Source organism: Ammospiza caudacuta, chromosome 26 (genome assembly GCF_027887145.1).
Source record: "Ammospiza caudacuta isolate bAmmCau1 chromosome 26, bAmmCau1.pri, whole genome shotgun sequence".
Classification (NCBI taxonomy): domain Eukaryota; kingdom Metazoa; phylum Chordata; class Aves; order Passeriformes; family Passerellidae; genus Ammospiza; species Ammospiza caudacuta.
In genome coordinates, this window is record NC_080618.1 from 6,023,315 (window position 1) to 6,050,089 (window position 26,775).

The window sequence follows — 26,775 nt, forward strand, 5'->3', positions numbered from 1 at the left end:
CTCCTGTGCGCCTCCGGGGCTGGGGCGGGGCCGGGCCCTCAGCGGGCGGCGGGAGGGACGCGCGGGCGCCCCCTGGCGGAGCCGGCGGTGGAGTGAGCGGCGCGGCCTGGCGGGCGCGGCCCCGCGGGCGGCGCGCTGACGCCACGCACGCAGCGCGGTGCGGGGGCGCGCACGGCACGTGGCGGGGCGGAGCGGGGCCCGGTGGCGGCGGCGGCGGCGGCAGCAGGTGAGTGACTGAGATAGTGAGTGAGTGACCGAACGCTCGCGGCGGCCTCCGCGCCCCTTCCCGCCCCGCACGGGCCCGGCAGAAAAGCCGCGGCCCGCCCGCCCGCCGTTATCCCCGGGAGCGCGGCCTCCCTCAGGCCGCGCCGCAGTGCCCCCCGCGCCGGCCCCGCGCGTCCCCGCGCCGCGCGCACCGAGCACGAAGGGCGTCGGGAGGGCCGGGCCTGGCCCCGCCGCGCTCCCGGGGAACCGAGCTGCGATCCACGCTCGCCGCGGCCCCGGCCCGGCCGTTATGCCGCTGTGCCGAGCGGTGAATCGCTGCGGCCCCGGCACAGCGGAGCGGGCTCTGTGCCTGCCGGGCCCGCCCGGCCGTGCCTCAGCCCGGGGCGGGGCCGGAGGGGCGGCTGCGGGCGGCGGGAGCCCGCGGGCAGGGCCGCAGCACACGTGGGCTGTGCCGTGCCGGTGACTGGGGCACGGGAGTCGCGGCTGAGTCCTCACGGAGCGCTGCCGCCTCAGGGGCCCGTGTGACCGGTCCTGCCTGTGATGGGGGACAGCGGTGGCATCATGGACACGTGTGGGTGACGAGCCGACGGTACACGGTCTGTGTGTCACTGTGAAGCGCTAACGCTATTCTTGGCGTTACTGGTACAGCAGTGTTTAATCAGCAGCTGGAACACAGTGTACAGGGGAGCAAGAGGATCTTTACAGACTCTCCTTTGCTCTGTGTGCTTTTCTGTTAAATCCCATCCTCGGGTAGCTTGTGGATGTGGTGTCCAGAGGGCAGGCTCTCCTGAGTATACTAATTTTTTATCATAAGGCACTGCTGACCCTGTGGGTATGGGACCTTTGGCTGGTCCCTGTGCCCCGGCGAGTTCTTCTTTGACTAATCATGAGCTGTAATTCTCCCCTTAGGGGCTAACTTCCTGTCCTGCACTGTTTGTAAATCTGCCCTTTGTCACTGGGGATGAGACAGGAGCAGAGGAAGTGATGCCTGTCCAGGAATCTCGGTGCCTGACTTCCTCACTTCTCTCGGATGCCCCTGAAATGAGAGACATGATAAGGGCTTCGTCACGAGGAAGGGTTTTCTGTCACTCCTTTCCTGTACTCGAGACCTGATTGCAGCATCCTGTGCCGTAGGCGTGGCTCTGGATGAGTGTGCATGGTATGACCATACAGGATGAATGGCAGCAGGAGGTGATTCCCTGGGCTGTGACAGTGACAGGCCGTAGCTAGAGTATCAGAGTTGCTGATATAGAGTCTCAGTCTTGCTGTGGGGAGCTGCTGTGAATGGTGTGACCTCAGCCCAGGTACTGCCTTGCAGGTTTCAGAGCCCGCTGTCTCTGCGTTGGCATCTCTCCGGTCTGCAGACTCCAGTGCTGTCCTCCTCCTCTTCTGCTGCTGCTGGCATGTGAGTGCCACATCTGCCAAGGAGCCAACTTGCTGTTTGGAAGCTTTCCAGGAGCACAAGCTTTCATCGGTGTCTGTGATGACCCTTCAGCGTGAGCGGATGCCAGGGGCCTCCAGAACTGAACCGGGTCCAGGCGTCATGCGAGGAGCAGCCGTGCTGGTGCCCGTGCCCTCGTGGCCAGAGCAATAATAGCTGCACACACGGTAGGCTCCTGTGAGTGCCAACTCCCTCGATCTCCTCCAATGCAGGCTCAGGGATGGACTCCACCTTGTCCCTCTGAAGAGACTCTGCATGCTCTCAGCAGCCCCCAGGGCATTCTGCTGCCAGATTCTCCAGGAGCTGCCCCGCAGCAGGACTTGCTCAGTGGCAGCCTGGGAGGAGATCAGTTCCTGCACTCGTGTTGCTGCCCTGCCCCTGGACAAAGCTGTGTGTGTGCTCTGAGCTCTTTGGCCTGCATCGTCTGAACTCAGCCGAGCTCCTGGCAGACTCTGGGCTTGTTTTCCCAAGTGCTCTCTCTGATCCTGTGGCATTCCCTGTCTCAGAGCCCCGAGAGGATGTGAACTTTGGAATGGGGTCTCCGAGCACGCTGCAGACTCGGTGCATGTGTGACACTGTTGCTGACTAACAGGAGGATTGGTTCAGTGCTGTGAGCAGCCCTTGTGTCTGGCTGCAGGGCACCAGCCTTGCCTGGGCCCTTCACCATGTTCCTCCTGCTGCCCTTTGACAGCCTAGTGGTTAATCTCTTGGGGATTTCCATAACTGTCCTCTTCACTCTGCTCCTGGTTTTCATCATCGTGCCAGCCATTTTTGGAGTCTCCTTCGGCATCCGCAAGGTTTACATGAAAACTTTATTAAAGATTTTTCAGGTAAGTCGTATTTTCAGAGTGTTCTCTGTGTTTACAGAGGTTTTTCCAAGCATGGAAGAGAGGCTTTTGCCTCAGGAGGGGATTTTGGGTGACTAGAGTGGAAGATAGGGCTGTGGATGTCGTGCTACTGCCAGCTGACCTCTGACTCATCTCAGGCTGTTTTTTCCCTGTAATTAATCTAGTAAATCTTCAAGTAAAGCAATAGTCTGGCAAGGTACGGGATGTGAGGGGGAGCTTGGAGGGGTTCATGTCCCAGTCAGGGCAGGGTGCTGCTGCACTGGTGTCAGCTGTGATGAGGAGGGACCAGAGCCAGCAGGCTGCTCCTGTCTGAGTCACATTTGGAGGAAACAAGAGCAGAGGAAGCAAGGCAGGACATTTGTGCTGCAAGCCCTGAGTGGTCTGTGGCCAAAACCCAGAGCTCTCCACATTCTGCTGTCCTGGAGTGTCACCTACTGAGCCCTGCCTGGACCTGCTGCCTTGGAGGACAACCAGCAGCCCTTGCCCACCCTCTTGGCACAGAGAGGCCAAGTGGAATTTTCCAGCTTGTTGTCATGCTGTTCCCTTGCCTGCCTTTGGTGGACTAATTTTATGGGCTGTCTCTGAGCCAACACCTCTTGAAGCAAGTTCCTGACCAGACCAGAATTTTTTATTTACTAGGAGTAGTAGGTAAAGCCTATACCACCCTACCCTGGTAGCCCAGGTGAAACAAAGTGTTTGCTAGGGAGATTTTAGGCTCTTAAATACGGAGTTTGTGCTGCTAAAGGATGTGTGGTGTAGCTACTGCTGTTGGAACAGGGCTGATTGTCCCCAGAGTATCCCTGGACTGGAGCTCACAGCGTTCAGCTCTTTAAACTCTTGAGTCCTCCCAAAAACCTGAGGTATAAATGGGAAGGCCCTGGGCTTTGTTTTTAACACAGGTATCAGAAGACCTGACTACAAATTTACTGACTGAAGTTGGCAGAAAAAAAGTTTTAAAAAGAACTTTTCACAATGTTTTCTTTTTTTTCCCCTCTTCCTTCAATTCAGGAACATTTACTCTCCACACCTATATTGGTGTTTGAAACTATTTTTCTGAAAAGACTGGGAAGTCTATTCCACCTTTTATTAAAGGATTTTAGTGGCTGGATAGAGGAGCACTCATGCACAACTGGTCACTGATTTGGTGGAAATTAAATTTGACCATAGATTTGTATTTTGGAGGGCTATTTCCCAGCACTCAAGGTTAATATTGGGAACCCAGAGGGGCAGCACCTGGGAGTGTTGTGGGGCACAGCCTGGCAGCAGCACAGCTGTGTTGGTGGCAGGGAGGGCACCTACCTGGTGCCTCTCAGGTGGGAGTCTGGGTTTGCTGCTGCCACAGTCAGGAGATGAGCTGGCCTTGCAAGCACTGCCTTCCCCATAGGCTGCTGAGCTCCTGTGAGGTCACAGCTCCTCTCCTGACCTCTGGGATGGCAGCATCCAGGCAGCCTTGTGCAATGCTGGAGTGTGGCTGCTGGCAGAGGCAGCTGCAAGGTGAGCAGGATGCTCTGTGTGCAATCAGCATTCCCTCATTGCTGCCTCCTGGTATGGGCTCAGATTGGGATGCTCTTCCCAATCCCAACTTCCCTCCTCACAGAGAAACACATTGTACACAAATCCTTCTTCTTCAGAAGCTTCTCCTTCCAGGCCTTGTATGAATTACAGGCTGTGAAGGTTATTTGGAGGGCAGGCAGGGATTCTGCACAGAAATACAGCCTGCAGTTTGTGCTGCTGCCCTTGAAAATTAGCTGATAGAACAAGTAGTCCTGGCACAGGGTTTGGCAACCAGCTGTCTGAGGGTGCTTGCTGCTGCTGTTTTGGGCAGATTGCTGAGCTGAGAAGCAGCAGCAGCCATCAGCTGAATCAGAGGGGACAGGATCCCTTCCCATCCTCAGCCTGATGTGTCAGCAGCAACCTGAAAACAGTCTCTGCTTTGAATTTGGAAGAAACAAGGGTTGAAGGGTAGCACTGGTGCCCTGACCAGCTTCCTACAGTGTGCTGCAGACAGCCCAGAAGCTGTGCAGTGGCAACCACGTGTGCAAGGTGCAGCAGAGCTGAGAGGTCACAGAAACTGCAGAAAACCTTGCTGTGCCATCTCACCACTGAGCTGAGAGGTCACAGAAACTGCAGAAAACCTTGCTGTGCCATCTCACCACTGAGCTGAGAGGTCACAGAAACTGCAGAAAACCTTGCTGTGCCATCTCACCACTGAGCTAAGAGGTCACAGAAACTGCAGAAAACCTTGCTGTGCCATCTCACCACTGAACTCTTCCTCCCTGTGGCACTCCCAGTTTCCCGGGCCAGTCTCTGTTTCCACCTCAGCTGGGTTCATCACTCACTCTTTCTTTTTTGTATGGAAGCTTCCTGCTTTAGCCCCATCTTCTCTCCTGCACTATGGTCCTTCCTGAAAGCCAGCTCTGAAGTGGGCAGTAGTGTGGAGTTTCTTGCCAATCTTGGTCGTCCTGTCTGTCTTGCAGTGGGCAACACTAAGAATAGAGCGTGGTGCCAAGGAGAAGAACCATCCCTTGTACAAGCCCTATGTCAATGGTGAGATCCTGCCCTGCATGGGTACATGGAGATCAAAATTCTTGTGGGGACGTGGGGTAAATGTGGTGTCTGAGCTGCTGGGAAATCTTTTCCATGTGGGAGGGAGGAGAGCTCTGTTTCATGAGGGAGCACCCTGGCAGTGGGGAGGGAAGGGAAGAGGACCCTGAGGAGGGTGACTTTTGTCTCTCTTAGAGCGGGCAAGTCCCATTTTGCTGAGAGCTGCCTGTGGTGTGTCGCAGGTATCATTGCAAAGGAGCCAACGTCCCTGGAGGAGGAGATCAAGGAGCTGCGCCGCAGCGGCAGCGGCAAAGCCCTGGACACGCCCGAGTTTGAGCTCTCGGACATTTTCTATTTCTGCCGCAAAGGCATCGAGACCATCATGGATGATGAAGTGACCAAGAGATTCTCAGCTGAAGAGCTGGAGTCCTGGAACCTGCTCAGCAGGACCAACTACAACTTCCAGTACATCAGCCTGCGCCTCACTGTGCTCTGGGGGCTCGGGGTGCTCATCCGCTACTGCTTCCTCCTGCCCCTCAGGTGGGTCCTGATCCTGGCCCCTGCCTGCCAGAACGTGCTGCTGGCCTGGTTTTTCTAGCATGTTCTTCTTTCTGCAGGATAGCCCTGGCATTTACTGGCATCAGCTTGTTGGTGACTGGTACCACAGTGGTGGGATATTTGCCAAATGGAAGGTGAGTGCATCTTTGAGGGAGAAGCAGATGGGGAGCGCTCCATCCTTATATATAATCCTGAAATTTCCCTACAAAGCTTTGTGTTCTACCACCTGCAGGCAGAGCAGGTGGTCTCTGAGGAATGGGCACCCTGTAATTTTCAACAAAAGGCTTAGATGTGAGCACTAAGCCTGTGGCAAAGCGCTGTGGCCTCTGAAAAAAATAATAACAGAAAAGAGCAAAGGCCAAAATTTTATTCTCTTGAGTTAAGAATCAGTGATCATAAGCTGACAGCAGAGCTCAGGGCATGCTGTGTTTCTGTAGATTTCACTGGGCTGAGTGGCACTGTTACAGGGGATATTGTAGTACATACAATTTATATTGTGTATACATAATATACACAATATTGTATATATATAGTATAGCTATAATATATAATATATATAATGTATATCACATATAATGTATATAATGTATATAATATATATATATAATATGCAATATATATAATATATAGAATATATATATGGGGAGTGATGTTCTCTGTCCTGGGCTGCAGGTGTAAGGATTTCCTGAGCAAACACGTGCACCTGATGTGCTACAGGATCTGTGTGCGTGCCCTCACAGCCATCATCACCTACCATGACAGGTAAGGGCTGTGTGCTCCAGGCTGTCCCTGCCCAGGGGTGCTCCATGCTGGGCATTATGGAGCTCTCATGCTTCTTTCCTCTTTCTTCACCTCTGCCTTTGTTTTGTAGAGAGAACAGACCCCGAAATGGAGGCATCTGTGTGGCCAATCACACCTCCCCCATTGATGTGATCATCCTGGCCAGTGATGGCTACTATGCCATGGTAAGGTACCAGCTCTGCCTGCATGGAGGGGGCAGCAAAGCTTGTTGTGGGGCAGCAAGAGTCCTTTGAGCATGTAGAACTTCTTGGCCCTGCATTACACAGTGGGGCACTGTTGTCTGTGGTGTGCAAGCTCAGCCTGGAGCTCAGAGCACCAGGGGTCTGTGGGTGCAGCTTTGCAAGAAGAGCTCTGGGCTTTGCTGTTGCTGGAAGAGAAAAGTTCTTCCCCATGGGGAAAGCCCTTGGGGTTTGCTGTGTCTGTCTTTCTGATCACAGCCTGGGGCTTTTCCTCTTAGCCTTTCCAGAGGGCAGGAAGATAAACCTCAGTCTGGCTGTGAATGCAGCTTTGACTTTTGTGTGTGCCCAGGTCTTGTAAGTTGTGTGTTCTTGCCCTGTTCAGGTGGGTCAGATCCATGGAGGGCTCATGGGTGTGATCCAGAGAGCCATGGTGAAAGCTTGTCCCCACGTCTGGTTCGAGCGCTCCGAGGTCAAGGATCGTCACCTCGTGGCCAGAAGGTGTGACAGTGGGTGACAGCGGGTGACAGCGGGTGACAGTGGGTGACAGTGGGTGACAGCTGCCTGCAGGGTGCCTCTGAGGGCTGGGAGAGGTACAGAGCTGCTCACCTCCCTTGGATGAGGCCTCATAAGTGCTGGGAGATTGTGCCCCTGTTTTTGCAGCCTGATAGTGCCTGGTGACTGCAGGGTGTGGGTTATGTGCTGTGTGGATTGTTACTGAGGGTGTCTGTCCCTTCTGCTGATTTTTGACATTCTTCTCTTTAGGCTCACAGAACATGTCCAGGACAAAAGCAAGCTGCCCATTCTTATTTTTCCAGAAGGTGAGTGCAATGAGGCCAGAGAAGCACCAGGTGGAGAAGGCACCTTGAGACAGCACCAATCTCTGTTCCTTTCCTTCTCACATAGCCAAGAGCTTGAGACCCTGCAGTGAGACAAAAGGGACACTGTGTCTTTAGAGCTGAGTGAGCCTAGAGTGACACACATGATGTCCCAGTGACCCTTTCTGTGCACACAGAGAGCAGGGCTTGGACAGAGAATTGCAGAGAGTTGCTGGGTTCCTGTTGCCCTGCCCTTAAGCTTAGACTTCTGGCCTGATTTGCAGAGGAAAGTTAAGATTGTGCTTGCCTCTTACAGGAACCTGCATCAACAACACATCTGTGATGATGTTCAAAAAGGGGAGCTTCGAAATTGGAGCTACAGTTTACCCTGTAGCCATCAAGGTATGACAAGGCACAAGTCTGTCTGTCCCTCTGTACCTCTGTCCTGGCAGCCCAGCCCAGCCTGCTCTGAGGGCACAGGGAAGCTGAGGTCACTCCATGTAGTGAGCTGAGCTTTAGCTCAGTTTGGGCTTGAAGTTGGAGCCTCAGAGACACTTCATGAACTCTTCTGCCTTTTAGTATGACCCACAGTTTGGAGATGCCTTTTGGAACAGCAGCAAGTATGGCATGGTGACCTACCTCCTGAGGATGATGACCAGCTGGGCCATTGTCTGCAGTGTCTGGTACTTGCCCCCAATGACCAGGCAGGTAAGGTGACCCAGATGTGTGACCACTTTCCTGTGTGTCCCTTTGCTCCTGCTGATCACTCTTGTTTTGCCCCAGCCCGAAGAGGACGCAGTGCAGTTTGCCAATCGAGTGAAGTCAGCCATTGCCAGGCAGGGGGGCCTTGTGGATCTGCTCTGGTGAGTCCCAGCAGGCTTTTCTCTTCCTGGTGCCAGAGTTCCTTGTCCTGGGATGTGCTCATGGGCTGCAGAGCTCCATTTGTTTCTTGCTTAGAGTAGAACAGGGTAGGATAAAGTTCTACCCCCTTGCTCAGGGTAGGGTAAAGTTCTACCCCCTTGCTCAGGGTAAGGTAAAGTTCTACCCCCTTGCTTAGGGTAGAGCAAGGGGAGGAATGTCATTCTGTAGTAGGCACCAAAATCTTTGCATCTTCTGTATGCTGGGCATCAGAGCTTCATTCTGTGATTGTGGCTTGCATTGGGATGCCCTGGGTTTGGCTTGTTTCCGCTCAGCAAGGTGTGTTCAGCTTGGGAACTTGCTTTCCTAGGCACTGAGGGCTCAGAGCTCAGGAGGCAGGCTGGCAGTCTCCTGTAGCTCTGCTAGAGTAGCTCATGTTTCTGGCAGAGCTGCTATTTTGAGCTCAGTGTGCAGGGCCATGGGGGCAGCTCCTGGCAGAACCAGGTAAGGAAGTGATGCCCTTTGGGGACAGGTGTGCCCTGGCAGCACGTGGCACTGGAATTCTGACTTGCCCAGATGAAGATGGTGCCTGCCTGCAGCCTCTCTGATACGACTCTCTCCCCAGGGATGGAGGACTGAAAAGGGAGAAGGTGAAAGATGCCTTCAAGGAGGAGCAGCAGAAACTCTACAGCAAAATGATTGTAGGCAGCCACGAGGACCGGAGCCGCTCCTGAGTGTGCTGCCTCCAGCACTGCCACCTGCTCCAGCACAGCCAGGGCTTGTCTGGAGAACTCTCAACTCAATCTTTGGACTTGGGCTCCTCCAGAGCTGCTGGGACTCGCTTTTGCATCCTCTGGCTGTTGTTTTGAGGAGCACTAATGCTGCCTGGAGTCTTTGGGCAGCTCATGGCAAAGATGCCTTCTTGTTACTGTTACAGCGAAGCCCCGTGCAGGGGCAGTATTAAATGAAACTCTGATGGTGTCATGTGCTTCCATCTGGTGTGTCCAGCCCAGGGAAGGACTGGGGTCATGTGCATGTGTGTCATCACAGGTCTCTCACAACACAACAGCTGCTGAGCTGGGCTGAAATTGGCTGCCTTGACAACCAGGGGAATCCTCATCAGCCTGTCCCACTCATGTGTGAGGCACAAACCCCTTAGGAGCAGCATGTGCCTCTCAGGCCATTTTCAGATCCACTTCCAGGAGAAATCTTTTTCTTTCGCCACCTTGCTGTCAGCTTGACCCAGACTGTTGCTTCTACAGTGTCTGAGTAGCAGCCTCTTCCCTGCTCCTGGTGCAGTAAGGATCACACTCCTTGGAAATCCTTTCCTTACTCCTTGGAAATCTCCCTCTGTCCCCTGGGGCTGTGGGGTGCCAGGTGTCCCCCCAGTGGCAGGTGGGGCTCCTGAGGAATCTCTACATGCTCTAGTGGGAGCCTGGAGTGTGTAGGAGAGCCCAAGACTTCATGGCTAGGGCAGCAAATCCCTTTTCAAATATCTCCTGAGGGAAACTGGCATCTGAGCTTGTCATGCACGCACAAAAACTGAAATCTTGTGCTGGAGGTGGTGCCCCTTTTTGCTCTGCACGTAAATTATTTGGTAAAACAACTTGCATTTGAGCATTTCTCCCATGTGCTTTCCCATTTTCCTTACATTCCTACAAACTTGGGCACTTCTCTGGGTTCTCTTCTGCAGGCACTGCTACCTGCTGAAACCTGCTTGCATTTTCTACTGCTCTGGAGAAGGCAGTTCCAAAGTGCCTCCTTTGTACTTTGAGTATTTGTTGGGAAGGGCATCTGCCATGCCAGGTGAGGACAGCTGCTCTGTGTAAGTGGCCTTAAATCTGAATTTTCACTTTTTAAATTTCCTGATGGAACTTTGCTGCTCTGGCTGCCAGCTCAGGGGCCATTTGGATGAAGAGCCCTGCTCTGGGGAGGCACAGTGAGTTGTGGGTTGCTGAGGCAGTGCTGTGGATGGCCCTGCAGCTGGGGACACACCTGGGGACAGGGACATCACTGCCTGCTGATCTCCTTCACTTCACCCCGTTCAGCAGCCCCTCCTGAGGAGGAGAGCCCTACCAAGGGCTGTGTCCCCAGAGCTCTCCTCTCTGAGGCCGGCACAGACATTTCCTCCAGGTGCTCAGCCTTGCCCTGCCCTCAGGCACTTGGATCCAGCTGCAGGTGCCTGCAGAGCCAACCTGCAGAGCCAGCCTGCAGAGCCCTCCTCAGCACTGCAGGACATGCAGCCACCCTGCAGTGCTTGGGGACAGTCCCCAGCAGCGTTCAGGACACTCCACAGCAGGCAGGGAGCTGGCTGGACAGGTTAGGAGGCACACATCCATCTTCTCTTGCCTCTCCCACCCCATGCCCCCAGTCAATACGTCTCTCTCCGATGAGAAAGTTAATAAATTTAGCTCTAGATTAAAAGTATCGATCATTTCATTTGGAAGCCATAAATAACCAGGGGGGGAGCACTGGGTGGCCCACGGGGTAGGGGCTGCTGGCTCTGGCTGCAGCAGCCGTGCACCCCACTGGGGCCAGGAGCCCTCATATGCATTCTGCCCGGCTGCTGGCATTGATTTGCTATTAGTCTCCACGCACCACCCAGTAGCACATCATTCCCGAAGCTGCTATTAATGGCCTTTTGATAAATAATCACTTGTAAGTCAATAAATTTTTATTAAACAGTGTGGTGCTTTGATTTATGAAAATCCGACGGGGTTTGTCTGCGAGGAAAGCGATGCGGAATTGAAGCGGAGCTGCCATCCATCTGCCTGCCAGCCTGGCCTGCCTTGTTCTGCACCTCCCGTGTGCCTCCTGCCTCTGCCCGCACACCCTGAGGCTGCCTGGCACCGGGCACAGCCTGGCAGAGCTGCCGATTGCTCCCCAGCACTGATGGGCACAGCAGCAATGCTCAAATTTGGAGCCGAGCACAAGGAGAAGGGTCAGTCCTGCCCACCTGGCTGATCCCTGTGTGGATCTGCACTGTTTGGGGTCCTGTCTCAACGTGGGGATGCACAGGGCAGCCAGGCTGCAGCAGCCATTTGTCACTCTCCCTGGCTACAGCAGGCCCTTTGCCACCTGCTTTATTTGTCTCCCAGCCCTGACGTGGCATCAGACAGGTGTTAAACTACTTAATCACTTTAAAATTGTTTTAATTTTCTGTTTTGTATTGATCTCCACAGCACCAATTAATCAGCTCACTGGACCAGGCAGTTAGTACATTAAAAATTGTCAGCCGAGCTGGGGGCAGCTTAGAAAATGTTAAAAAAATATCCCAGCAGCAGCAGCCCCTCACTTCTCCCACCATGTGGAACCTGCTGCTGCTGAGTGCTGGCTCTGTCCACAGAGTGATGTGTCCCTTCCTGGTGGCATTGTGCTCCCAAGGGAGCTCCCTGCCATCCCAAAGCTCCATCAGCTCTGTCCTGGCCCAGCATTTGTCCCATGGAGGCAGAGGGGCTGAGGGGGGAGCATTATGAGCCCCTCATAATGCAGGGGCTGGGGAGGGACCTGAGCAGGGACAGCAGTGCCCTAAGCCCTGGAAAAGTGGCACTGAGCACTCAGAGCTCCTTGCAAAGTGCCCAGAGCCCAGTGAGACATTGAAAAGGGCTTTAAGCCAAGTGTGAGCCTTGTACAGCAATGATCTGCAGCCCCACACAAGGCTGGTGCCCAGCACTGAAAGGTGCCAGTGGCCCAAGCGTGCACTCAGCCACATTGCAGGGAGGGGCAGCCCTTCCCCAGCCCCACTGCTGCCCCTCTGCTGCTATCAGTGCCTTATCTGCTATCGATTTCCTTCCAAGACACAGCCCACGTGTTTGCTCACACCTGCCTGGCACTTAGCTGGCTCTTGGCTGAACAACTGCCAAGCTTGTTGTCTGTGCCAGCTGGAGCTCCTTTGGTGTCCTCAGCAGGTAAGGACAGCTGGCACCCACAGCTGGCACCCACAGCTGGCATGCCACTGGTGAGCCAGAACAGGGGGTGTGCAGCCCCATGTGCACACAAATATCTGAATGTGCAGCCCCCCTTGCACAGGGGTGCAGCACAGAGCAGGGGGGCACCCAACAGGTTGGCAGGCAAACACACTGGGGTTATTGATGCCACATCAATCCTGCAGCCCCGACAGGTGAATGGGCTCTCACTCACGCCGTTAAGATAAATGATATTTATTTGCTGCTAAGAGCTTCCAGTAAGAGGCCCCAGTGAGTGACTTTTGAACCAGCAGCTCTTGCTGCTGGGTCACACCCTGGGAAAATCTCCAGGGCTCCCCTTCTTCTGTGGGCACCTCCTGTGCCACATGCAGCACCAGACCCTGCCCCGTCCATCCTATCCCCAACCCTTCTCTAGCCCAGCCTCACAAGGCCACCCTGGACCACGAAACAAGTGCTGGGACTTGACTGGCACCTTTATTTCATCAATGGCACAGCTGCACCTGCCACTACCAGCGCGCTGCTCCCAGCCCTGTGAGCCGTGCTCCCCATGCAGCTCCATCCATGCCAGCAGCCAGGCAGGGCTCTGTGCTGCTCAGGGGGCGTTCAGAGGGGCCAGGCTGTGCCCCCGCTCAGCCGCTGTGAGTGCCCAAGCCCAGCATTGAGAAGGCTGCACGGTGCTTCCTCAGCAGCAGCCGGATCTTCTCGTCATCCGAGTCCGGGTCCAGGGGTTTGTTGTACTCATCGTCCTCGGTCTCGGAGGCCGCCCGCTCTCCGCCAGAGCCCCCCGCCCGCTGCGAGGATGAGGAGGGCTCCAGGGCGCTCTTCTTCCTCCATTTGGTCCGGCGGTTCTGGAACCAGACCTGGTGCCCCAGCTCGGTTAGCGGGCAGCACGCTGCGCGCCCCGACCGCGCGGGACGCCGTACTCACCTTCACCTGGGACTCGGTCATGCCCAGGGAATAGGCCAGCCGTGCCCGCTCCGGACCTGCCAGGTACTTGGTCTGCTCAAATGTCTTCTCCAGGGCAAAGATCTGGTGTCCTGTGAAGGTCGGGCGCGTGTGCTTCTTCTTGTGGATGCTGTCAGCCAGGTGAGCAGGGGCTACAGGAGAGGAAGGGAGGAGTGGGTGAGCTCTGGGCAGCCCACGGCTCTGGACAACTCTCTGTCCACACTCAGTGACCAGAGAATCCCTCCACACCCGCTCCTCTGCAAATTAAAACTTCATTCCTGCTCCCCTGTAACAGGAGGGCTGAGCTGCCCAGGGTAAAGGTCCCACAGGTGGGATAGGCACCTCCTGGTCAAGGACAGTGCTAGGTGGTTGTGCTGAGAGGGTAAGGACTATCAACAGTGCTTGACCCCAGAGCCATGCAGCAGTGGGAACACCTCCATGTCCCACACCTTGCAGGATGCAGGTCATTGGCTCGTGGCTGCCTAACCCATCTGCTCCAAAACCATCACCTGCAAAGGGGTGAAGGGGAGCAGAGCTGCAGGTTCTGAACAGCTGCACGCAACCTGCCACGGGACAGAGGATGCACCCATCCCATCCACCCTGTGGGACAGCAGCAACATTCTGCAATGCCCCTGACAGCTCTCCAGCAGTGCTGCCAGCCTGGGGCTCCTGATCCTGCCTGTCTCTGCCATGAACCACCCAGGCACGGACCCCAGTGAGGCTGCTTGAGAATCAGGGAGATCTTGTGAGCCAGAGCGCTCTGCCTGTCCTTGCCAGCTGTGGCTGCCTGGGGGCAAAGAATCGGCTCTAATGACAAATCCTGGCAGGAGTGGGGGCAGTTGGTGCTCTGGCCTCTGCTGTACATGCACGACTCGCTGTGTCCTCCCTCTCCCCTCCCTTAGTGAGCTCTCTGTGGCTGTATGAGAGTCAGGACCCTTATGCTCGCTCATGCAGACTCTGCCCCACTCCCCATACACGCCCTGGCTCTGCCTGTCTCTGGGGCAAAGCAACACCGCTCCTGTTGCTTTGCTTTTGCACTTTCCCACTATGTGAAAGTAGCCACTATTTGCCATTAGAGCCAAAAAGTTCTGTGACCGTTTGAGGTCCAGCAACTCCAGCACTGGGCTCCTGGGTGAGCCCGCTGACCAACCTCATGCAGGGCAATGGAACAGACACAGCCCGGCCCATTCCCTCGCCTTAGTGCGGTTCGTCTGTATCCCCTGCGGTACCCACGGACCCCCCCGGGCCGCAGCAGCCGCTCCGAGCCCCCCGGTACTTACGGCCGCCGCACTGCCGGCCGCCCCGCCACTCCGGGGCCGCCTCCGCCCAGCAGCTCCGGCCCCTGGGCAGGTACTCGCCGCCAGCCTTGGGGAGGGCGCCCACCTGGGGCCCGTAATAGACGCCCGGCGAGCCCAGTCCGTTCAATCCGCCCGCGTGCGGGTACCCGGGGAGGATGCCGCCGTTGGGCGCCGCCGCGGGCCGGCCGAGGATGTCGGAGATGCCGTGCGGGGTGCCCGCAGCCAGCTGGGCGCCCAGCCCCGGGGGTGCCAGCTTGTAGAAGGAGCTCTGCACTGAGTACTGGCAAACGGGCGCCTTGGCCTCGGGGAAGGCGCCCAGCGAGGGGCCGTTGAGCAGGAAGGTGCCCGGCAGGTTGGCATCCATGGCTGCAGCAGCGAGGCGGCACTCAGAGCCCGTAACCCCCGAGGTGCGACGGCTGGGCCATCGCCGCCGGTCTGCGGGCTGTGCGGAGCCCCGGGGTCCGCGGCGGGGCTGCCACCGGCGGCTGCAGAGCCCCAGAATCCGCGCTGCCCGTGCGTGAGGCTGGCACGGGGGTCCCGGTGGGTCCCGGTGACCTCGGGGGGCTCCGGCCCCGGCCCCTCAAGTTGGGCTCGGGCAGCACCAACATTTCTCTGATAAAGACGGGCTCATTAGAATAACGCGCTGCCATTGGCCGCGCGGCTGCGGGCGGCGCGCTGATTGGCCAGGAGTCGGCGGCCGCGGCTGCCATTGGCTGAGCCGGGGCGGCAGCGCCTGATTGGTGAGGTCCAGATAAATGGAGCTTTGAACACAGGCGGCGGCGGGGACGGGACACGGGACGGGACACGGGACAGGACCGGACAGGAGAGGGGACACGGCATATGGGACACGGGATACGGGACACGACACGGGATATGGGACTGGACAGGTCAGCACAGGACACGGGACACGGGAATGGGATTGGATGGGATGGGATGGGACACGGGAATGGGTCAGGATGGATGGGAAGGGACGAGTTGGGACGGGACAGGAAGAGATAGGACAGGACAAGGGAATGGGATGGGACGGGATGGGATGGGATGGGATGGGATGAATGGGATGGGACAGGACGTGTTGGGATGGGACAGGACATGACACGACATGGGAATGGGGAATGGGTCTGGATGGATGGGGTGGGAAGGGACGGGTCGGGTTGGGACAGGACAGGATGGGACAGGACATGGGAATGGGTCTGGATGGATGGGGTGGGAAGGGACGGGTCGGGTTGGGACGGGACAGGATGGGACAGGACATGGGAATGGGTCTGGATGGATGGGGTGGGAAGGGACGGGTCGGGTTGGGACGGGACAGGATGGGACAGGACATGGGAATGGGTCTGGGTGGATGGGATGGGATGGAATAGGATGGGAAGGAATGGGTCGGGACAGGATGGGATGGGACAGAACACGGGACACGGGAATAGGGACATGGGACATGGAACACAACACGACACGGGAATAGGGATGGATGGGATGGGACGGGACAGGACAGGACATGAGAATGGGTCGGGATGGGACGGGACGGAACAGGACACGGGAATAGGATGGGATGGGATGGGATGGGATGGGATGGGATGGGAAGGGATGGGTGGGATACAGGACCGGAGCACGGGGCAGCGCGGACCCTGGACAGCGCCGGTCGGGCCAGTGCTCTCCGGTGCTCTCCGGTGCTCTCCGGTGCTCTCCGGTGCTCTCCGGTGCTCTCTGGTGCTCTCCGGTGCTCTCCGGTGCGGTCTCAGCAGCGCCGCGGCCCCGGGCCAGCTCCGCAGGGGTAACACGGACGCTTCCCCATCACCCACCCCCAGAGAGGCCCTTTCAGCCCCTCGGGGGCTCCTGCTCCCTTCAGCTTCCCCAGGAACGGCAGAAACGCGGCCGCCCCTGCTCTCCCTGCAAGAGAGAACCCAGCCCCGGGCTCTCCGTCATCCCCACCTTTGGAAAAGCAGAGACGAGACACAGCTTGTGTTGATTTCTTTATTAATTCATATTCTGATAGCTGGTGTACAGGGAAATGATCTATACATCAGGGGGCCTAAGACAGGGAGATCCAAAAGGCTTGTTTCCATACCAATTAAAAAAAGAAAATAAAAGTAATCTTTAAAACTTCTAAAAAGCTTCTAGTGTGCAGACTGCAGCATTCTCTAGGCTCAATGTCGGGTGCAGCCTCCCCCTACCAGCCCTACAAGCAATCTGAGCGCGAAGCAATGTCACTGCAGGTGCCTGGCACGGTTCAGCACAGCACATTCCCTACGGCATACACAAGGCCAAAGCACTGGACCCACACACAACTCTAGGGTGATGCTACGGAGTCAGCTGTTGCAGTGGGCCTAGGGAGGTTACTGTACGCAGCGAGGGTGATGGATGGAGGCTCTGTGCCCGTATGGCTCAGCTTTGGGGCGGGGAGGGGACTGCTTTGCTCTCCGAGGCTGGGCTGGGTCGGTGGCTGGGCTGCAGCGAGGCTTTCGGGGCAGCCAGGGGCTCTCCCAGCGGATTGCACCCGCTGAGAAGCAGGGCTGCCCTGCCGAGGCCACCAGCACGCAGCCTGGAGCTGGAGGGGCGCTTGTTCTGCACCTGGCCACAGAGAACAGACTCTCCAAAGCAGCGGCCACCTCCAGCAGAAAGAGCAGGGCGTCCCCACATCGCTGTGCTACAAAGGGCCAGGTCCCCGCATCAGCTGGGTAAAGGACAGGGGCAGGGACCTGGGAGCAAGTGCCACTACCTTCTCCCTGCTCTCCTGGGCTCAAGTATTACAGCAGGGTCAGCGTCCTGCCCAGCTCTGAGCTGCCTGGGCAGCTCTGCCCAGCACGGCTCTCCCGGAGGCTCCCTAGCTCCCAGGGCTCAGGCAGATTCCACCCGGAGGAAACGCAGCCACCGGGGCGGCAGCAGCTCCCGTGGCTCTGGGTTTGGTCCCGGGGCAGTCGGATCCAGGGCTGCTCACCCCCCCTTGCAGGCAGGCCAGGCTCCCTGCAAAGCCCTTGCCTGGGGTGCATATTGCACAGCTGCTGGCTATTGCTAGCTCCTGGCTCATCTCCTGAGCAGATATTGTGCTGAGTAGAGCTAGGCACAACCCCACGTCGTGGCACGAGCACCTCCTGCTCTCTCTCTCTCTCTCTCTCTCTGCACATCCTCCCTGGGGCCCCGAGCACCTCAGCGCAGCTGGAGCCAACACAAACTGGTGGCACTGCACCTCTAACCCCCCTCTTCAGGCCAGGAAAGGGCCAGGCTCAGGCAGAGGGGCACAGCACAGGGGCAGGCTGCTGCCCTCTCGCTCCCACAGCCTTCCTGCTCAAATATTTCCCGAAGGCTTTGCCCACCCTGCAGCCTGAAGAGGTATATGAGAGCAGAGCTGTCAGTGCTTTGTACATACTGCTAGAGTGTCCCTAGGGGTTTGCATAGTATTTATTGGTTCATATACACAAGGCTGATTGCTGTACAGTTTTACACTTTCGACAGAAGCGACGAGCTCAGTGCGCCCTGCCCTGCTGGGAGGCTCTGCACGTGCTGGGGAGAGGAAGGGCAGCCCTGCAGCAGCCCCTCTGTCCCTGCAGCCTCCCCTGGCGCCCTCCGGCCACTGCTGCCCTCCCCAGAACCCAACACTCACAGGGAGGGATGAGAAGCAAGTCCAGCAGAGGCAGCACAGGCATTTGCAGGGGGGGCCAAGCACCTCTCCTTCCACGCTGAGCTGGGCCACGCTGTGCCAGCTTTCCTCCTGCAGCTGGAGCTCACGCCCGGGGATGCATCCACGCACGGAGGTGCAATCTCCTTCCTTCTCCTTTTCTTCTGCTCCAGCTCTTGCTTCCCCAAGGAGCTGAGAGCAGGCCCCTGGTGCGTGGTGCTGTCTCTGGGGCAAGGATGGAGGCCCCTCATCTGTTTGAAGAACTGTAGCTCATGCGTCTTGCAGTCAGTCAGTCATGCGGATAGGAGGGTAAGTATATCTCATACAGGAATCATGCCATTAGCCTATAGAAACATGTACAGCCAGCCCTGCTCCCCTCCACTCTCTGCTCTCCTCTCCTCTCTCCTCAGGGATGTGTCAGAACGTGGGTGAAGTTCAGTGGTTTGGTGTTGAGGTGTGATCCTGGAGGGAGAGACACAGAAATGGGGTTACCAGGGATCCGTGGTTAATGGTGGATGGGGAGCCCCTTCTGTACACTGTGCTTGTCCCACATGCACCCAAGACAAGATTTGAGGGGTGTCAGACAGTGACAGAGCAGCACTAAGTGGCAGGCCTGGAGCTGGGAGCAATGACAAGGGTGGCACTGATGGTGCTGCCCCATCTGCACAGAGAAAAATGACAGGAAAATGGTGCAGCTGGGCTCAAATGTGCTGTGCCAAGCACCCTGCCCTCAACCTGGCCTGGTCCCACTCTGCAGGGGGATCAGGGAATGCACAAGCTCATTCTGAGCTCAGTGAGGATCAACTGAAGAAACATCCCAGGACAAAGGAGGGTGCCCTGTTGTCAGCCCCTACAAAGTGTCACATTCCTGCAGCACCTGCCAAGGCCGGGCCCCATCCTGCCTTCAGCAGAATCACTGCTTTCCTCTGCATGGCTGGCAGAGGCAGCAGCTGCACGTCCCACTGCAGGGCTGTGAGCAGAAGGAGCAGCCCCAGCCCCACAAAACCCACCCTGCATCTCACCCACAGCTCTGCCAGGGCTCAGCTGCACCCCTTGGGAAGGGGCACACCAAAGGGCACAACGAGGGCTGCTCTCATCTGCCACAAGGCTGCACAGGTAGTGCTCATGCCTGAAGGGGGAAGTTCTGCTCACACCCCGTGCAAATGCAATGTAGTCCCTGGACAGAGACCATCCATCCCTCAAGTCCCTGTAGTGACTTGGACAAAGACCATCCCTGTGTCTGTAGCCCAGGAATAACAACTCTGTGACCCTGTCACCGGGGACCATCTCAGTGTGCTGGCACTGCAGGAGCAGCCCTTGGCACTGTGACTGTAGTGCACACAGCTGGCTGCAGCACCCCTGCAGACCACAGCACCAGGGCACACTGCTGCCCACCCTCAGTGCTTCTCTGCAGCACAGCAAACCCTCAGTGCCCCCAAGAGCTGGGCACTGCCCCACCACAATTGCCCCAGGAGAATGTGCACGACCAGCAGCTCAGTGCAGGCAGCCAGGACAGAAGCAAGAGCAAAGGCAGGGTTACCTCAAAAAAGAGGCCATTTGAGGGGGGTCACTGCTTCCCCCTTTTCAGGCTGGCTCGTTTCACTATCTGAGCCCCCATCCTGCCCCCAGAGACCTCTGGCTTCGGGACACGCACTCGCACCTCCTCCTGAGGGAGCCGAAGGGGCAGGGAGCAGGACATCACCCAGACAGACAGACAGACAGAGAGAAAAGGACAGGAAAGGGAAAGGCAGAGTCAGTTGGCAGGCAGAAAACACCGAGCAAGAAGACTGGCGCAGTGGGCATGATTCGCTTCAGAAATCTTAGAGGGGAAACAGGAGAGGCAGAAGGAAGGACAGAGGGTGACATTGACCCTGCAGAAAGCCAGGGCTGTGAGCCACGCCGTACCTTGGCGCCCAGACCATCCCGGTGCAGGATGGAGTACTTCATGAAGTGATCCTCGTCAGCCTCCAGGTCCGGGTGCTCCTGCAGGGAGCCCTCCAGGATCAGCTCCTCCTGCTCCTGCCTGTCACCCACGTCCCCAGGGCCCAGCTGGCGCACCACCTTGCGGATAATCTGTGGGGACCCGCACGGAGCTGGGTGTCACAGCCGGCACCGGGGCACCACCAGCCCCTGCCCACCCTGCCCGGGGTGTGAGAGAGCTGGAGAAATGCCGCGAGTGTAACCCAAGACAGCGGCACGGCAATCAATGCCCTACATGGGCTGCGGGGTGCAGGGGATGAGGGAAAGGCTGGAAGGGAGAAGGGAAAGGCTGCAGGGCTGGAAGGGAGAAGGGAAAGGCTGCAGGGGAGAAGGGAAAGGCTGGAGGGGAGAAGGGAAAGGCTGGAGGGGAGAAGGGAAAGGCTGGAGGGGAGAAGGGAAAGGCTGCAGGGGAGAAGGGAAAGGCTGGAGGGGAGAAGGGAAAGGCTGGAAGGGAGAAGGGAAAGGCTGCAGGGGAGAAGGGAAAGGCTGCAGGGGAGAAGGGAAAGGCTGGAGGGGAGAAGGGAAAGGCTGCAGGGTGTGGAGGGATAGAAAGGAAAGGCTGCAGGGCTGGAAGGGGAGAAGGGAAAGGCTGGAGGGGAGAAGGAAAAGTCTGAAGGGTGGAGGAGAGAAGGGGAAGGCTGGAAGACTCGAGGGAAGAAGGGAAAGGCTGCAGGGTGAAGGGGAGAAGGAAAAGGCTTACCCATACCCATACCCATACCCAGGTCACTCACTCACCTTCTTGGTGATGATATTGCCTTGATCGTCCGTGAACTGCTCCTCAGTCACCTGCTCTCCAGGCAGATGAAGAGCTTCATTCCCCTGCGGGAACAGCAATGGGGAGATCAGGGCACGCGAGGGCGGTGACGGCAGTGGTTTACCTGGCAGGACAGCACACCTGACATGCACCCCATCCATCCCTGCTTTCCTCTGCCTCTGCCCGGGGCTGCTCTGTCCGCTCCCGTTACCTTCAGCAGGACCCTCCGGCGGACCACCCTGGCGGAGAGAGCCTCCTCATCATCCGCCAGCCCCTGGCTCTCGCCGAGCTCCTTGTCCAGCTCGCGGTGGGCGTGCTTGAGCAGGAAGCGCGCCGAGCCGCGGACGATGTGCATCACGTTCTGGCAGCTGACCAGCAGGAAGGCCAGCAGCACCAGAGCGATCAGCAGCTGGGCCAGGAAAGCCCACATGGTGCCCGGTGCGGCGCTCAGAGCCCGGCCATGCCGCCCGCCCGCGGCTCCCGCTGGGCGGCGAGAAGGGAGCGGGCAGGGGGAGCGTCCTGGGCGGTCACATGTGGATGGGAGTGCCCGGACAGGGAGAGCGGGACTGAGCTGTCCCTCTGCTCTGTCACCCGGCCAGGCACTGAGCAGGACTGAGCTGTCCCTGTCCTCTGTCACCCGGCCAGGCACTGAGCAGGACTGAGCTGTCCCTGTTCTCTGTCACCCTGCCCAACAGCCTGTCCCATAGCCAGGGACAGCAGGACAGAGCTGTCCCATGGCCAGGAGAGCAGGACAGATCTGTCCCTCTTCTCTGTCACCTTGCCCAACAGCCTGTCCCACAGCCGGGGACAGCAGGACAGATCTGTCCCTCTTCTCTGTCAGCTTTTCCAACAGCCTGTCCCCCTGACTACAGCAGACAGAAGGAAAGATCTGTCCCTCTTCTCTGTCCCCCTGACTATGGCAGTGAGCAGGACAGATCTGTCTGTCTGTCTGCTTATCCAACAGCCTGTCCCATAGCCAGGGAGAGCAGGACAGATCTGTCCGTCTTTTCTATCAGCTTGTCCAACAGCCTGTCCCATGGCCAGGCAGAAAGCACGATATATCTGTCCCTTTTCCCTGTCAGCTTTTCCAACAGCCCATGCCATGCCCAGGGAGAGCAGGACAGATCTGTCCCTCTGTCACCCTGCCCAACAGCCTGTGCCATGCCCAGGCAGAGAGCAGGACAGATCTGTCCCTCTTCTCTGTCCCCCTGACTATGGCAGTGAGCAGAACAGATCTGTTCCTCTGCTCTGTCACCCAGCCTGTCCCATGGACAGGGAGAGCAGGACAGATCTGTCCCTGTTGTCTGTCCCCCTGACTATGGCAGCGACAGGACAGATCTGTCCCTTTCTCTGTCACCCTGCCCAACATCCTGTCCCCCTGACTATGGTGGGCAGTCCTCCATCACAGGACAAATGAAGCCCAGAGCTTTGGGGTGTCATTGGAATCACACCTGTCTCAGGTGACACGGGGCTGAGCGGCCACCTCCAAGCGTGGCCATGTGTGCCCTGGCTGGTAAAGGTGCTCCCCCTCGCCTTGTACCTGCTGGCTCTGTGTGACCCTGGCATCCAGCCCACCGCCCAGCCTGGCCCCTGGATTATTTGTGGCTCTGGCAGGCTGCTGGGCTGCCAGCCAGGGCAGATCCTCAGTAAGGAACGGCTCTGGGAGGGTGACTGGGTTATAAACGGAGAGCAAGAGCTCAGGTGTCAAGCCCAGCAGGCTATTCTGGGCTGAGAGGCACCCCAAAGGGCAGGAAGTATTCCAGGGGAGCTGAGGAGGTCTGCTGTCACCTGGTCTGCCTGACAGGGCTCCAGCAGGGGCTGTCCATGGGGTCACACCTTCCTGCGGGGCTGACTCCCCTGCTCCTGCTCTCACCTGCCCAAAGAAGCGGCTCTGGGGCTCCTCCTGCCAGCCGCCCGTGGGGTGCTGGGGCTGCCACTCGCTGTCCTCGGCAGAGCTGACCCTCAGCAGCTCCGTGGGTGCCACCAGGACCTGCCCTTGCTGCTGGCCCTGCGCCCCGGAGGCTGTGCTGTGCGTTGGGAGCAGCCTTCGGGTGACTCCCTCCTGCCAGGAGCCCGCTGTCAGGTCCTGTAGGCAGGAGATAAAGGAGCCTTCTGCATTCCAGTCCCTCAGCCTGGGCACCAGAGAGGGACAGGGACAGGGAGAGAGAGACAGAGAGAGAGAGGGGCAAGTCAGCTTTGCACGGAGTGCTGCACCCTGAGCAGCAGCCGAGCTCGGGCAGGCACCACCTGCATCACACCTGCACCCCACAGGCACACCTGCACCCCACCTGTACCCCACACCTGCACCCCACGGGCGCTGCTGGGCACCCCACAGGCACCCCTGCACCTGGCAGAAGCAGCACAAGGCACACAGATGCACAAAAGGCACAGGCCACCTCCATGCCATGCTCTCCCTGCCCATCCCACGGCCTCACAGCTTGGTGGCCTGTCGCAGACATCTTTTCATGAAAAATCCTCTCCTTTAGGATTTTTCCTCCTGAGAAGCTGGGAGGCCTCAGGGACAAAATGTAAACAATGGTTATCTGCTGCTGTGGAATGCAACAGGTGCATCTGTGATTGGTCTCATGTGGTTGTTTCTAATTAATGGCCAATCACAGTCAGCTGGCTCAGACAGAGAGCCAAACCACAAACCTTTGTTATCATTCCTTATTCTATTCTATTCTATTCTATTCTATTCTATTCTATTCTATTCTATTCTATTCTATTCTATTCTATTCTATTCTTAGCTAGTCTTCAGATGAAACCTTTTCTTCTATTCTTTTAGTATAGTTTTAATGTAATATATATAATAAAATTATAAATCAAGCCCTCTGAAACATGGAGTCAGATCCTCATCTGTAAATCCCTGTGAACACCATCACAGTGGCCAGGGGTTGAGGCAAGAGCATGCTGTGCTCTCGTGGTCCAGTGTGGTCTAGCTCTAACTCTAATGTGGTTTAATGCTCTGGAGCATTTCTGGGTGCTGCCAAGGACTTCATGGGTCCAGTGCCACTGGGAATGTGATGTCACCCTGATTTTTTAAGATTTTTCTAAGCCTTCTGACGCTTACATTCTCATAACGAACTTTCTCACACACTTTCTGTAAATAACTCGTTGTTTTGCATTCCTTTATGGAGGAGGAGAGATTTGATGGACTGTTGGTTTGTGCAGTGTCATTGGAGAGGTGGCACTGTCACCCTCCAATCCACTGTCACTTTTGGAAAACTATAAATGTTGGGAAATAAACTTCTCTTTTCCCTTCACCTTGAGAGCAGCAGTGTGTGTGCTTGTGTTGTTTCATATCCTATAGTGACAATGTGGGAGGAGGCAGCCCAGGTTAGGGTTAGCTCTCCTAAGTACGCCCTCCATGCAGGGCCTGGCTGACTGGGGCTCTCTTCCAGAGCATTTCCAGAGAGGAATGAGGCCCAGCCATGGTTCTGTGCACTGCAGATGCCTGGGCTGCAGAGCTGGAGAGCAGCAGGGAAGCAAGCAAAGCGGGGAGATCATTGCAGCTGGCCCAGCGCAGGGCAGTAGCTGGCAAAGCAGTTTTGTGCTCCCCTGGCACGCTCACCCAGGCTGCAGTACCTGTCTGCACTCTTCTCCACATCGTGGCTAAAGGTGGGTGATGTCAAGATCCTGGTTTGCACCTTCTCCTGAACTGAAACAAAAGAGACTTCACTCTCCGGGTCCTGCTCCCCAGTCCCTGCTTGATGATGATCACCAGATGGCATCTTCCCCTCTGGCCTCTGCCCCTCCTCCTGCTCTAGGAGGTCAATCAGCCCATTCATGGCATCTGAGTCCACTGTGTCATCCTCAACCAGGTCCATGGAGCCCATGTGGTCTGGGCCATGAGCATCTGCCAGGAGCTGCCCTGGGAAGCGTCCTTCGCTCGTGGCATCCGAGTCCTCCGCCTTGCTGCACTCCAGAGAGGAGTCCTCAGCAGTCACCAGCGAGGGGGTGAGCCCCGAGGACCACACCTGCATGTCGGACATCTCCATCAGGGCATCCTGCTCAGTGGCAGCCATGGGGATAGCATCCATGATGGCCACCTCATTCCAGTACTGGTCGGCACGCAGCGGGGATGGCAGTGTGTAATGCAGGGAGGCAGGGGACAGCAGCTCGTCCTGCAGCGAAGCGTAACCTAAATGGGCAGACAGAGGCATCATCATGTCCAGCAGCCGCCCTCAGGCACGCACAAGCGCAGTGGGGGCAGAAAGGGACGCAGCTTTCGGGAGGGATGGCAGCCCCGAGGACAGCGATGGGCATGCCCCAGGGCCAGGCTGAGCGGGGCTGTGCTCACAGCAGAGCTCTCAAGGTCCCTGCAGATGCTGCCATGCCTCCCTTCACATCCTGGGGCTGCTTTGGGCAGGTCCTGGGGCTGCCTCCTCCCCGTGAGGAGGGCTGGCCCGGTGTTCACACGGTTCTCCATCCGCACTGCAGGACACAGTGCCCTCTTTGCTACCCTGCTCCATCAGACCCCCTGGCCCCTGCCCACAGCCCCCATCCAGCACCAGCTGGCCGGCAGTTAGCCTGGAGTTCAAGTAGGCATCAACCCTCAAAGCCAAACACTCCACACAGCACAGAGGAGCGGGTTGGAAGGACCACGAGCAGAGAAGGATGGCCCCAGAGCATGCCATGCATCCCCAAGGCCCTGCAGAAGGCAGCCAGGGCCTCACAACCCCGCTGGTGTCTGCAGGGCCACAAACCATTGTCACGTCTCATGCCCAGGGCCATGTGCACAGCTCTACATGAACCACAACCAAGCCAGGCACTCCCACCCATGCAGGTGGCTCTGCTCAGCCTTTCCCAGCTTTGAGCCACGTTTTCACCCCTGGATTTCAGCAGTGAAGCTGTTCTGCTGCCCAGGGAGTGCCAGCCACAGCCAAGGCACAGGAAGGGCACCTCACCCATGGGCAGGGGCATGCAGAGCAGTGCCAGTAGGGGAAGGAGCTTGGGACTGTGCAGAAGAAGGCCTGGGATGGCTGCCTGCAAGCGTGGCAGCTGTCAGAGGGGCAGTCCCTGGTGCCATGCAGTCGCTGGATGCGGCTCCCAGAGGGCTTAGCTGAGGTGGAGACAGTGGAGACAGGCAGTGGAGGATGAGAGAAGGAGAGGCCGGGATGAGCTCAGAGGAGAAAGATGAAAAGAAGTGACCCACAGGAGGAGTGCCCGCACCTGGCAGCGCTAGGTGGCATATTTGAGAGAACAGAACAAGGGGAGAGACAGAGAGGGAGAGAGCCATGAGCCGGCGCTGCAGGGCCGCAGTGCAGGGCTGCAGCAGCACAAAGCCCTGCCCCTGTCTGCTGTGCTGGCTCCCCAGCAGCATGTGCCACAGCTCGCTCTGGCTGTGTCCCCACATCCAGGCCCCCTCTGCCTGGATGGCACCCACCACCAGGGCTCAGTGAGCTCCCTGACCAGCCAGAGACGCCTCTCACCTCTCATGTGGGATGAGGAGCACACCTCAACCCCAGCTGGGGAGTTCCTGAGAAAGCAGCATGGCAGAGCCAAGCTTTCTGCAGCACCAGCCCCACTGAAGAGGCCACACCTGCCAGCAAAGTGCCCACTCACTTCTCAGTGGGTGCAGCCTGCTCAGGCAAGACCCCAGCCCCAATCTGCGCACAGACTGTGCCCCCAGGGCCCTCCTGCGTTCCCTGGCAGAAGATGGGGCTCACCATTCATCTGGGACGGGGAGAGGGAGTAATCCCTGTCCGAGTAGCGCCAGCTCCCCTTGAGGCTGCGGCTCTGCCGGCCCGAGCCCTCCAGCATGTTGACGATCTCGCTGCGGTCGATGTTCCTCAGCGCCGTGTACAGGTTCTCAACTGCAGGGGGAAAGGTGGTTGTCACTCGGGGAGCGTGAAAAATGCATGTGTTTTATGATTGGCTTTTTGCAAATACTGAAATGAGTATTGTATGTGTTGCGTTGGAAAGTGATGCTGTGTTAATTCTCTTAAGTCGTGTGTTAAATATAGTTTTAGGTTGTAAAAATTGTTAAAATA

At 57.4% G+C, this 26,775-nt stretch overlaps 3 protein-coding genes across 6 annotated transcripts in view; 1 reads left to right on the top strand and 2 right to left on the bottom strand.

Annotated features, from left to right (window-relative positions):
• Positions 1 to 193: 193 nt before the first annotated feature.
• Positions 194 to 10,897, top strand: GPAT4 (glycerol-3-phosphate acyltransferase 4). Its single transcript, XM_058820142.1, has 13 exons — positions 194 to 226; positions 1,544 to 2,496; positions 4,992 to 5,061; positions 5,301 to 5,598; positions 5,676 to 5,750; positions 6,289 to 6,378; positions 6,488 to 6,581; positions 6,979 to 7,094; positions 7,359 to 7,414; positions 7,728 to 7,813; positions 7,991 to 8,119; positions 8,195 to 8,274; positions 8,895 to 10,897. The coding sequence occupies exons 2-13, from the start codon at positions 2,332 to 2,334 to the stop codon at positions 9,001 to 9,003; spliced, it is 1,368 nt and encodes a 455-aa protein (XP_058676125.1). The 5' UTR covers positions 194 to 226; positions 1,544 to 2,331; the 3' UTR covers positions 9,004 to 10,897.
• Positions 10,898 to 12,673: 1,776 nt separating this feature from the next.
• On the bottom strand, positions 12,674 to 14,859 carry NKX6-3 (NK6 homeobox 3). Its single transcript, XM_058820306.1, has 3 exons — positions 14,421 to 14,859; positions 13,123 to 13,292; positions 12,674 to 13,055 (listed from the first exon to the last, which is right to left on the bottom strand). Exons 1-3 carry the CDS (start codon positions 14,800 to 14,802, stop codon positions 12,825 to 12,827), a joined length of 783 nt encoding a protein of 260 aa, XP_058676289.1. The 5' UTR covers positions 14,803 to 14,859; the 3' UTR covers positions 12,674 to 12,824.
• Positions 14,860 to 16,392: 1,533 nt separating this feature from the next.
• Positions 16,393 to 26,775, bottom strand: part of ANK1 (ankyrin 1) — a 68,958-nt gene continuing 58,575 nt past the window's right edge. For 3 of the 4 annotated variants that reach the window (XM_058820331.1, XM_058820332.1, XM_058820333.1), the window contains exons 38-44: positions 26,452 to 26,598; positions 24,368 to 24,923; positions 22,656 to 22,914; positions 20,764 to 20,847; positions 19,954 to 20,121; positions 19,589 to 19,714; positions 16,393 to 18,510 (exon numbers count right to left, since the gene is read on the bottom strand). In XM_058820331.1, coding sequence (XP_058676314.1) covers positions 19,616 to 19,714; positions 19,954 to 20,121; positions 20,764 to 20,847; positions 22,656 to 22,914; positions 24,368 to 24,923; positions 26,452 to 26,598 — 1,313 coding nt within the window. In that variant the 3' untranslated portion in view covers positions 16,393 to 18,510; positions 19,589 to 19,615. The other variant, XM_058820334.1, reaches the window with a different exon arrangement.